We start from the raw sequence: 12,746 nt of genomic DNA on the forward strand, positions 1-12,746 counted from the left end.
AAGATGTAAAAAGAGGAGACAGTGGGTGAGAGACAGGCTGGGTGGCGGGGAGAGAAGGGAGATGAATAGTGGAGAGGTACCTGTGAGAACTGTGCCCCCGCAGGTAACTGGGTATTCCTGTCTTTGAGAGATTTCCAGTGTGCGTTCATTCTGGTGAGCAGTTGTTGTTTGGTCTCTCCTATGTATTTTCCATCAGGGCATTTGGTGCATTGGATGAGAAGTATTACATTTCTGGAGGTGCAGCTGTAAGATCTGGGAATGCTGATGGCTGTGTTGTGGGGTGTAGTAATTGTGGGGGTGGTGGAGATGTGGTGGCAGGTTTTGCATTTCTCGTCATGACATGGTCTGGATCCATTCGGTGTGTTCTGGGCCTGAGGAAGTTTGCTTTTGGTGATGAGGTTAGTGAGGTGTTAATGCTTGTTTGAAGACTAGGATGGGTGGCTCTGGGAAGATCTCTTTAAGAATAGGGTGTCTTTCTAGTGTGGGTTGCAATTGTTTGAGGATCTCCCATATGGGTATGAGGGAGGGGTGATATGTCATAACCAGCGGTGTGTGATTCATGGGGGTTTTCTTCTGTACTGCAGCAATTTTTCACATGGTATCCAGGTGTCTCTTTCAAATGTGCGATCTATCTCTCTGGAGGAGTGTCCTTGTTGGGTGAACGCCTTTTTAAGGTTGGTGAGGTGGCAATCCCAGGTGTTCTCCTCAATGCAAATTTAGTGGTATCTGAGGGCTTGGCTGTATATCACAGCTATTTGGTGTGTTTAGCATGACTGCTGGTTCTGTGCAGATATGTATGTTGGTCTGTGGGTTTCTTGTATAACGAGGTCTGTATTTTCCCATTATGGATGCTGCTCATCGTGTCTAAAAAGGAGATACTGGTGCTGAAGTATTCAAGAGATAGTTGGATGGAGGGATGGTGATTGTTGAATTTCTGATGGAACTCAATCAGAGATTGCAGGTTTTCAGTCCAAGTGATGAAGATTTCATCGATATATCTTAAATATAGCAAGGGTTTGATGGTGCAGTCCTTGAGGAAGTCTTCTAGGTGGCTCATAAAAAGGTTGGCATACTGTGGGAACATTTTGGTGCCCATGGTCTGGAGGAAGTGTTGGTTATTAAAAGTGAAATTGTTGTGTGAGAGCATGAAGTGTATAAGGTCAGTAATATCTTTGGGTCTGTACTCGGAGTTGTAATCTTGGTCTTGTAGATATGTAAGGCAGACTTGGATGCCATCTTGGTGTGGGATGTTGGTATATAGGCTGGTAATGTCCATGGTAACTAGGAGGGTGCTGGGAAGGTGGTCTATGTTTTTAAGTTTCTGTAGTGTCTTGTCATTCAAAGAACAAGTTTTGTCCAAGTGGTTTTAGGATTGATTCAATGAAACCTGATATTTCCTCAGTTAGGGTCCCATGGTTGGATATGATAGGTCTGCCAGGGTTCCCTTCTTTGTGGATTTTAGGGAGCATGTAAAAAGTCCCTGGGTTGGGTAGTGGGGGGGATCAAGGTCTGTAGTTTTTCTTGTAGTTTTGATGGAAATGATTTGATGGTATTACTGAGTTTCATGGTGAAAAGGGGAGTAGGGTCTTCTTGTAGTTCTTTGTAGTTGATGGTGTCAGAGAGTTGTCCGTTGGCTTCCTTTATGTAGCCTTCACAGTTTATGACGACTTTGGCTTCTCCTTTATCTGCTGGTTTTATTACTATTTGGTGGTTCAATCTTAGAGATTCTATGGCCTTTCTCTCAGGTAGAGAGAAGTCGTGATGGTGGCGTGTTGCTGATTATTTCATTGTTCATTCTTTCCCTGAAGCAGTCAATGTAGTCAAGGTTAGGGTTTCGTCCACTGTGAGGTGTCCAATCTGATGTTCTTTGGGGTTTTTTGGGGTTGATCTTTTCCTCAATGTTGTCAGAGGATGAGTTGTTGTTGGAAGTGGATTCATGTTGGTCATGGAAATATTCCTGGAGGCGGAGGCGTCGGAAGAATTCTAGTTCTCCATATTGAAGTATTTTTATTAGTGTATTTTTCTGGACAGAAATTTAGGCCTTTAGAAAGGACAGATTTTTCAGTTTTGGTAAGCATGTGTGTGGAGAGAGTGATGATATTTGAGGGTTGGTCGCTGCTTTCAGTTTCATCAAGTCTGAGGTTGGAATGTTGTACAGTGTTGGTGTTGTTCCTCTGATGGTTAATTTGAGGCTGGGAAAGTTGTTCTTGGAGTAATTTGTTCCATTTCTTTATTTTATGTTGGACGAATGTTGTAGAAAATTTTTCATAGTCTCATCACTTTTTCACGTATAAAAGCAATTTAATTTTAGAAATCTAAAATATGGCTCATGGTTTTTCTTATGTGGTGTGTAACTGTGTTTGTTTCTGTCGTACAAAATGTGTATGAGATGAGCCAAAATAGTACAAAATAAACGAGTCACAAAATCTCTTATTAAATCTGGAGGGAGTTTAGATACAATCTCTGGAACAGGATTCTCCTTTCTGACTGACTAGAAGCATTAAGAATGCATAACTTAGAAACACTAATAGATATGAATGTGTGTGTGACTCAAATTAAAAGCAGTTGTGGCAAAATTCCATCACAATGCTATATCTTCAAATTACACTTATTTTTTTTTTTTTTTTTTTTTCTCTTTCTCTCTTTTTAGGAGACCCGTGTACAGTTTCTTCTCAGCTGGAGTTGGAAGAAGCTTTCCGGTTATATGAATTAAACAAAGATTCTGAGCTGCTAATTCATGGTAGAGTAGAGCTTAATTTCTTTCTCCTTATACAAATAAGCCAGTACATCCTTCTTTCTGTTCCTCTGGATATTGATTTGGTCTTGCTTATCACATCTGAATATTGAAATTTGCTAGTTTGTACTTGTCTCCCCTTCTCATCCACCCATGCATCAAAGACTACTGCACCAAATGATTTGATATCCTTAGAAGAAGACTGCTGCACCAAAATCCCATAGTGTTGCTAACAATACCTTGATTGGTGAAAACGTTGATGGAAAATTTGCTTAGTAGTGAATAACATGTAGAAATAGAAGTGGAAAGAAAGCCTCCTCGCATTTGGTACAGTAGCACTTGGCATGTTTGTGCTGGCAGGAAGCTGACTGTTGTTCATACCATGCTGGGTCCTATTCCCTGCTCACTGCTTTTAAAGTAGGAGTCAAATAAAAGAAAATAAACTAATAATCTTCATTCACAGGCCTAGGTTAGGTACTTTGGTCAGACTTCAAGATGGAACAAAATATTTTAAAGTTAATGCTGAACAGTAAAAAAACTGGCAGTGCTGTATGTGAACAATGCATACCTGTCCAAGCTATTGTTTGGCCCACTGTGGTTATTTCTCCGGGCTAAGTAAATTAGTACTGCCTTGCTTATGTTAGAATATTTTTCTTTGTATGTGGAGACGTAGAACCCGCAGAAACTAAATTTTAAAGTAATAGAAGAAAGCAGCTGGCTCCCAAGAAAAAGGTGCAAGCGTGATGTTGTTTTAGTATGACCCCTGTTTTGGGGAATGAAAGCAAAATGGCTTCAGAAGCCCAAATTGAATTGAATTCTATTTCATCCATGTAGGCACAAATCAAAACTTGTAATTTCAGTTAGAGCAGAGACGGATATCTGAGACTAACTACTGTTTCTCTTTTTCTAGTGAGCTTTTTTAAGGCTTATAAAATGGTGAATGTTTCTACTTTCTGGAGCAGGGAATTAAAATGCTAATAATTTTCACTGAGGACATAGGGAAGAGAAAATTCCATAGAGTGAATGTAGAAGTGCCCAGAAATTCTGCTTAGCCCAAGTATATCTTTGCTTTGTCCTGAAATATGCATTTCCATATTTCCTGCCTCCACTTCTATTGCTTATTTGACGATATGTTGAAGTGATCAAGCTAGTATCATGTCTTACTTCTCAGGGGTCTACACTGTTTCTGCTATTATTACAGCTAGCAGTATTTTTCTGGGGCTATATAAAAAATTAGTAGCATGGAGAAGATCATAAATACATAATATTGCATGTAAACAGACATGTTTATAATAGAGGTTGTCAGAAAACTAATCTATGAGCAGCTAATGGCACTCACTCTTCTGTCCTGTTAATGACCTTATTTTACTATACAAGAATAATATTATCATGGATTTCATAGACATAGGCATTAGGGCTGCAAGGCATCTTGCAAGATCATTGGGTCCAGCCCCTGCCCAAGTCAGCAGGGGGCAAATGATCCCAGCAAGATAGGTATCCAAGTGTTTCTTGAAAGTGCACCACCTCTGGGGGGAGTCAGGCAGGATCTACCTCCTATAAATCCATGCTGGTTGCCATTTAGCATGCTGGATACCCACAGCTATCCTTAATAATTTTTTCAAAAGTTTTCCTGAGGATAGAGGTGAGACAACTGGTCTATAGTGACTTGGATCCTCCTTCCTTCCCTTCTTGAAAATAGGGATCACATTGGCCCTTTTCCAGTCCTCTGGGACCTGATCTTGGCACCAAGAGTGCTCAAACAGCTGTGTCAGTGGCTCTGCTATGATACTGGACAATTCCTTCAGCACCCTTGGATGAAGATCATCCAAGCCTGCTGACTTAAACACATCCAGTCCCTCCAAGTGTCTCTTCGCTAAGTTGGTGCTAACAGTTGGTGGGCTGGTTATCCCTTTATGCCTGTCTATGATCCAGCTGGGGGATTTGTCCTGATCCAAGTTCAGGAATACAGAGGCAAAAAAACTCATTGAAGAGCTCAGCTTTGTCCCCCCCATCTGTCACCAATTGTCCTAGTTTGTCTTGTCTATGCTACCCTGAGCCTTCTTTTTGCTCCCTATATACCTGAATTGAGAGTTGTCGAATATCCTCACCATTGGCCACGCTATGATGTCAGCCAGTTCCTTTAGCACTCTTGGGTGCATTCCATCCGGGCCAGCTGATTTGGGCATGTCCAGGTGTTCCCTTGCAAGGTGTTCTTTCACAAGATCTATGCCAGTGATGGGCATATGTTTGCCCTTACCCTGGTAATCCTGCGTCTTGTCAGGCAGGGCGATCCCCTTGGGCTGGTAGAAGCCTGACACACAGTAATCAATTAGTAAACGATTTTCTAATATTTTTGTCATGTAGGTAATACATTTCTAATAAAGACATTAGGCAACTGTACATAAAATTAAAAATAGCCACAAAGACTGTTAAAATGTCATTCACACTATAGAAACAGTCTGGGGACTCTGATGTATGCATGCATCTGGTAGAAGTGGAGATTGTTTAAGCCCTCAGTAAGGAAGTCAGTTTGTCATTGAAGAGATAAAATTAACAAATTTACATTAATTTTTCACGTCCTTGTGAAGGAGTCAGTGATCACTCGGTACACCACATCTCCACTCAGATAATAATTTGTTTAAATGACTTTTTAGAATAAAGAATATGGAAGAATTGAAGAAAATCAAAAGTAGAAAATAAGGAGATAGAGGTTTAGAAGCATGTGTTTGCTGTATTAGTTTTCTTCTTTCAGGATTCTTAGTGGCTTGGTATAGCCACTCACAGACCTTGTATTGTGAAGTCTTTGTACTCTGTCTTGTCAGATAATACAACTGTCCATTATAACTATTTGTCTTTTTAATATGTTTTCTTTAATATCTGAAATGAGATTTAATCTGAAATCACTGTCTATTTTACAGTGTTTCCTTGTGTACCAGAAAGGCCCGGCATGCCCTGTCCAGGAGAAGATAGTAAGCTTATTTTTGTTGTAAAAATCCCTTCTTGAAAATGGTCATAGCACATTTATCTTATAATAGAATCTGAACTGATAAAAATCTGCTGATTTTGAGTATCTCAAGGGATTCCTGAGATGTCTAAGCCTAGCTAGAATGGCAGTAACTCTTCTAATCTAGCTTTGTCTCTTCCCATGTCTGGGTAGACTGAATGACTGACAATACTGTCTAGTCTTTTTAACTGAAATGTAGTATACAGTTTGGGTGTTTTCACCATTTCAAACATTGCCGTCTTGTTGCAGAAATTTGTTATAATATGAAAACTAAATAGACTTGAGCATCTTGCAGCTTTAAAATTCCCTGAAAAGATGGAAAAGGAAGTTATTGCCTCTTTAAATTATGGATACTAATTAGCATGAATGAGAGGTACTCTTTCTGTAAAGACTGGGTTTGCACTCATAGCTGTTGGAAGAAATATTCTGCCAAATAATGGTTCTTGGGGTTCTTCTCCATGCCCCCTTATTGTAAGAATGATTTGATGACTTGTATTCGGTACTGCTCTTAATTTTAAGATTGCATCCCTACCCATTCACCCTTGGAAGTTCTACTAGGTTGATTCAGTCTGTTTAGGGTGTTTATGGATGTTCAGGGCCCCCACTCTGACTCATGGTGCTGGACATAAAGCGCCATGAGTTAGAGCCACCCCCCCCCCAGCACAACAGATGTTGGCCTGTTGGGGCAGGGGTGAGGGCTGGAGCTTGTCTGCACCAGCTGTGGCCAGCAGGCAGGGGTGCTTCAGCAGTCCCTGAAGAGGCTACCAAACTGCCCCTGTCCACAGCCCCTCCTATCCCCCAGCTCCGGGGCTGTCAACATGGGAGGGATGGGGAAGGGGAGGAAGCAGCCAGCACAGAGCTGTTGGCTGGGGTACTGGGGAGAGCTAGGCCAGGCCTGCAAGGCGAGGGTGCTTTGTTCCACCCCTTCCCCCTGGCCATTCAAAAGCAGCAGGCAGCTCTGTGCTGTCTGCTCCCTCCTCTTCCCCTTCCCTCCCGCACTGACAGCCCTAGGACATGGCTGAGCTACTCCTGCTGGCGTGAGCACCAGCCCAGTCTTGTCCCTGCATGAAAAATTTACCCTGGAGGGAACACAAGTTCCCCAAGGTGCTCTCCTTTAGAGCACCTTCATTTAATACTTAATTTTACCAGGGTTAACTTTTTGTGCAACTGGCCATTTTAAAAGCATTCTGCAGCCATGCATGTGTTAAGTCACAGCTGTAGAGTGCTTTCAGGGGCCCGATTGCATGAAAAATATCACTTGTGTCAGCACTCTTAAGGAAATGTAGGGCATCTTAAGCTGTTGATTTCTGACTTCTACCTCTTCTGTGAAGTTACAGAAGTTTCTAGGGATGCTTGGTTGGGATTATCATACACCACATTCCTACACAGTTAAAAGCAAGATTATAGAAAACTAAAGTTCATATACCAAATATCTGAAGGTTCTTGCATTTTGTTTTAAGAAAAATAGAATCCTTTACAAGTATCAGATCTGAGCAAAGGTGCATTTGTAGTTATTTTCAGAAATAACAGAAAATTCCTAGTGAAATCTTCCTGAAGCCTTCATCTTTTAAAGTAGTTTGTATAATGTACCACATGCTTTCAAGTGCCATATTTACACTTTCATTCATCTGTTTATACTTTTCTTCCTCTTAGAATCCATTTATCGTCGTGGTGCCCGCCGGTGGCGAAAGCTGTACTGTGCAAATGGTCATACTTTTCAAGCAAAGCGGTTTAATAGGGTAAGACTTTGAATCCAGCCCTAAAACAGACACACAGCTTTTCTTATAACTGTGTAATGTTACACCCTCAAAAGATTAAAAGGTAAATTTATTCTACAGAAAATTGGCCTTACCCTCTGTGTGGTATCAAACAAAAGGAACTGCTTATATTGTCTGATAAACAAAAAGTATGCTGAAGGTTACTGAAGTGTATTGTACTAGTTTGAGCATTACTACTTTGCTTGTGTGTTATTTATAGCAGTTGGTCATTGATAACCGTCTACTTTCAGTGAAATTTAACATTTAAGCTATTTAAATATGAGTAACTCGCATGTTTATTTTGAATTAGTACTGCACACACAAGTTACTGTATCAGCAATACAAATGCAGCCATAGTCTTTTAATTTGTTCCCAGAGGACAGACACCAGCACTGGTATTAAGTAGCTGTGAACTGAAAGAGCAGGTAGGGTACGGAGCTCCCAATAGACATTGGCACTTCCTGAGCTCTGGGAACAAACATGTTTGAGTCTTGCTCGTGGAACATGGAGTTCTCTCTATACCTTGCAAGTAAGAATTGTGAGATGTCTGTCCAGCCAGCCTCCATATGTGGGAATGTGAGCAATCACAAGCAACAAAACCCACTTTTTCTTTTATGGTTAATACCGTTTTTTAGGTCCTTTTCTCAGACAGAATTAAATTATTTAGCAGATGGTTTGTGTTTCAGGTTATCTGCCATCCACTGCATGGATTATGTCTTCTTTCCCTCTTTGACCCTCCTTTCCAAATCTGCTGTTTCTGTTCCGCTGAGGATGTTTTATTTCAGGTCTTGTTTGAACTCTTCCTAGCCAGATCCCAGGATCCCTCCTCAGTCCTCATCTTTCACTTCAGGCTGCCGAAAGTCATCATTAACCACTTCCTGCCTTGGCTTTTTAGGCACCCTTATCTCACAGTTTTTTTTCCAGTTGTTGCTTTTTCTTTTGGTTTGTGGTCCTCTTCATTTGCCTTTACCTGGCCTGTACTGCATGTTTGCTCTTTGCACTTATTGCTCTACTATGTACAGACCATCTAAATGTAACTGGTACTTATATTTAACTTTTTTTAGGGGTGCACCAATATATTGGTTGGCTATTGGATCAGCACCGTTATTTAAAAAAAACAACAACAAACAAACCCCCAAAACCCCAACCTGTTATTAGCTATTGGCTTTCTTTGGTCGTTGTAGCCAATAATTACAACCGCGTGTCCAGAGCACCCTGGCAAGCGTAGTCCATTCCCAACACCCTGCTGCTGGCTCAAGCCTGTAGCAGACTACAGGTCCCAACGAGCAGGAGGAGGGGGCACCGGGGAGTGGTCACAGGGCTCCACGCTCAGCAACAAAGGGACTCTGTGTGAGGGGCGTTCTGCTCTGATGGGCACTGGGCACCTTTGCAAAAGTGGCTTCTCCCCAGCAGCCACGGGAGCTCGGCTGTGTGGGGCCCACCGGTGCTGAGGCAATGGCATGTCCTAGGGCTCAAAACATGCCCAGTGCCACTGTTTGCATGAGGGTCTGCCCTGCCCACCTGAGATGGTAGCGTTGGCTGTGTGGGGAGTGGGGCTGCAGTAAGAGCTGTGGGCGAGGGGGTGATGTGCTTGGGAATAAGGTGGTCACTGCCTTCCTCATCAAGGGCCAGAACGGGCAGAAGGCATGTGCATGTGTGTTTATAATTGGAAAACAACCAAAAAATAAAAAGATTTATTTATGTCAGTAGTTTAAAATGCTTTGTGCTATTACTAAATATCCGTTACTGGATCAGCATCGGCCAAAACAGTTGGTTAATCATTGGCTATCAGTATCGACCAAGAAAATCTTTATTGGTGTACCTCTAATTTTATTGTTACTTTGTGTTGCTTATCTCTTGTCTCCACCCATTTGCTTTTGCTTGCACTTAAATTGCAGGCCCTTTGGTGTAGGGACCAACTTTTTATGTCCATTAACAAGAATGCAGGGCCCCTCATTCAAGTTCGTATATTTTTCCTATAATGCAAATAATGAAAAGGTACTGCTAGTTTGATTGTTCTTTGTCTGAATTTTATTGACTTGTCCTTTTAGAGAGCTCATTGTGCCATATGTACTGACCGAATATGGGGTCTGGGACGTCAGGGCTATAAGTGCATCAACTGCAAACTCCTCGTTCACAAGAAGTGTCACAAACTTGTCAACATTGAATGTGGTCGCCATACACTTCCACCAGTAAGTGAACTTCATCTAATCACTCCTCTGAAACAAAACACTACAGAATAGTGACTTGAGCATGGAGCCTGTAACTACAACGTTGAGGTCCTCTGTGACTGCTGGACAGGTGCTGATAGCTGTACTTCACTTTGCTTCTCAGGAATAAAATATACACTTCCACCATTAATTTCACTGATGCTAGTTATACTCCTCTAATGATATGCAAACATGTTAGGTAAGAAATATCTCCATGTTTCAGAAAAGAAAACTTGGGCAAAGAAACTGATTTGTCTAAAGCTACCCAGTAAGTTAGCAGTGTTTAGTTCCTAGGCCTCATGATCCAGTACAGTGGTCAGCAACCTACAGCCCACAGAATCTTTGGATCTGGCCTGCAGACATGGGTCTTCAGGTTCTGTATTCTGTGGGGTGCCTTCTGCTGCTGCGGTGGGACTAGTGCCTGCCCATCCATCTCTGACCCCACATGGGTCACTCTGACCTACAGCCAGAAAAGGTTGCCCCTACTTTTGATGTAGTAGATTCCCTAGAGCTCACTCACAACATAGAACACCTGTACCTGAGATGGACATCTGCTCTAACATACTAATTAGCAGGCATCGGAGCAAACTCAGTTAATCGAGTCTGCTGCGAGTCTGCTAGAGTTTGCTAATTAGCATGCTCCAGCAGCCTCTGCTTCACGTGTATTCAGTGTCCCTATGTTTCAAAATGGCAGTAGGGCACTTTAACTAAAGCTCGTCAAATGAGCTTTAGTTGAAGCACCCCTGCTGCCATTTTGAAGTGCGGGATGCTGAATACATGTGAAACTGTGAGCACTTTAATTAGAGCATCTCTCAGGGCCTCTGTAATTAAAGTGGCTCCCCACATCCCCAAGTCTGGAGCATGTGTATAACCTCAGTTCATAGCTGTGAATTCTATTTGTTGTAATTTGGGTGTCCCTGGAATAGTCAATAGATAGAAATTTATTTGAGGACAAAGAAAAAACTCTTACCCTTTCATAGCCAGTCACGGTAACTTTCTCTGCCCAGGTGAGTGGGAGAAGGAGAATTGGAAAAGTGCTAGTTTCTCCATGCATTTCTAGTAACTAACTGAATTTAATGCCATATGGATGCTGCTTGATTTAGTAAAAAACTTAACTGTTTTGGTCCTTAAAGATTATCCATGGTACTCTCTTTTACTAGAAAGAGACTCAGTAACCTGGAATCCCCTTTTCAAAGAGCTTAAGTTTCTCAGACTCAAAAGGGTAACTGCTTGTGTTGATCCTTCTATAAATTCAGTCCCAAAGCCAGATTACATTGTATTAATCTGTAATTGGTAAACTATATAAACCATTACTCTGAATATTTTCAGGAGCCTATAATACCTATGGATCAGTCATCAGTGCATCCAGATAACATAGAACCAGGTAAAGCTAATATATTAAATACTCTTTAAAGTACCTGAAATTGCTGGAATATAATCAGTTAAAATTTTGTTTTTAAACTCCTCATAATGAAAATACAGCGTTTTACAAGGACTAACTGTAAGCTATTAATAAAATGACGCTAGTTAGTTCTGTTCAGGGGAAAAAGGAATGAAGTCTGTTTAAGAAAAAATTATGAAGATGGAGAACAAATATGACCCACCTGATGTTTTAAATTTACACTTCATTAAGAGGGTTTATAAAAATAGTTTGTGGTTAGTTCTGTGTAACACTATAAATAATTTAGTTAGCTATAATTAGAATTGATATCTGATCTTATCTCCTAGATCAGTGTCCCAGATGCCTCGCCATATTATTCCTTGTATATGTAAGAATGGTAGTCATCACATTTGGAATTTGAATCTAGTTCATATTAGGCCTGTGCGAAGCAGCTAGTTTTCACTGCAGATTCAGATTTGGCTGATTTTGAGGGACAGTGATTTGATTCGGTGATTTGAATCACTGTCTGGAATCAATTTGGCCGAATCTGATTTGGAGGTTCAGCTGCTTCCGAATCTCAGAATCAAACAGGCACCATCCTCTGCCCACTCTCCCAGCCCTGTCAATTGCTGCCCTGCCTGGCCCCAGTGTCCAGGCTCTTTACAAAAAAACAAAAAGAAAGAAGAAAAGCCCTGCACTCACTGGCTCTTGCCAGGCAGGGGGGAAGATCCCTGCTGCCCCCTACTGCCCTGTGCTGTGGCGGGGGGCCCCCCCCCCCGGCAGAAGCCAGTGAATGCAGGGCTTTTTTTTAAGCACCAGGACACTAGGGCCAGGCAGGGCAGCCATTGACGTGGCTGGGAGAGCAGGCAGGGGTTGGAGGCCACTTGGGGGCTGGGGAAGCAGGCAGGAGATAGGGCCTGGCAGGGGTCCTCCTATGGTCCCCTTCCCCCCTCCTCCAATGCACCCCCCCCCTCTGGCCGCCTACTTACTGGCACGGAGTCCGCCGGGTCCAGCTCCCTGAGGCAGCGAGTGGGGACTGCCCAAATCTCCAAAGCTCTCCAAATATTTTCCAAATCAATTTGGAGAGCTTTGAATCAATTCAGACCTTTTTATTGGTCCCTGATTCGATTCGGATTTGGAGATTCAGCCGCTGAATCGGCCGAATCTTCTCCAAATCGAATCAGCACCTAGAGCTTTGCACAGCCCTAGTTACTATTAGGAGCATACAAAACGGGCCATATTTGATTTGGATTCGGATTTGGATTTGGCCTGAATCAGATCTGATTTGTTGTTTTGTATCGCTGTCCCCGATTCAATTTGACCAAATCTGAATCTGAAGATTTGATGCTGGTTCGGAGAATCAGCAATTTGGACATGGACTCAGCTTTAAATTTTTTTTTCTACATACCTTGAGGTATCAGGCGCGGCTTGTGAATGCTACGATGCTGGGGTGGATGGGGCATCCCACAGGAGTGTGGGGGAGCCCGCCCCGCATGCTTGGCAGTGAACCCGGAAGTGGATTGGAAGTACTTTTGGTCCACTTTCAAGTCCACTGGGGAGTTGGCAGTCAGCCACGGGAGGACCCCGGGTGCCCTCCCAGACCCAGGAGGCACTAGTCACCGAGCTGGGGGGATGTAGTTGGGGGGGGGGGGGGGGGGGG

General features: G+C 42.5%; 1 protein-coding gene across 1 annotated transcript in view; it reads left to right on the forward strand.

The window, feature by feature from the left end:
- The window catches only part of PRKCI (protein kinase C iota), a 57,945-nt gene that overhangs the window by 26,509 nt on the left and 18,690 nt on the right, over positions 1–12,746 (forward strand). The window contains exons 3-7 of the mRNA XM_019503287.1: positions 2,651–2,740; positions 5,653–5,703; positions 7,392–7,477; positions 9,547–9,687; positions 11,035–11,089. Coding sequence (XP_019358832.1) covers positions 2,651–2,740; positions 5,653–5,703; positions 7,392–7,477; positions 9,547–9,687; positions 11,035–11,089 — 423 coding nt within the window. The remainder of the gene's footprint in view (positions 1–2,650; positions 2,741–5,652; positions 5,704–7,391; positions 7,478–9,546; positions 9,688–11,034; positions 11,090–12,746) is intronic.

Source organism: Gavialis gangeticus, unplaced genomic scaffold, assembly GCF_001723915.1.
Source record: "Gavialis gangeticus isolate Ggan-Ray unplaced genomic scaffold, GavGan_comp1, whole genome shotgun sequence".
NCBI classification, from domain to species: domain Eukaryota; kingdom Metazoa; phylum Chordata; order Crocodylia; family Gavialidae; genus Gavialis; species Gavialis gangeticus.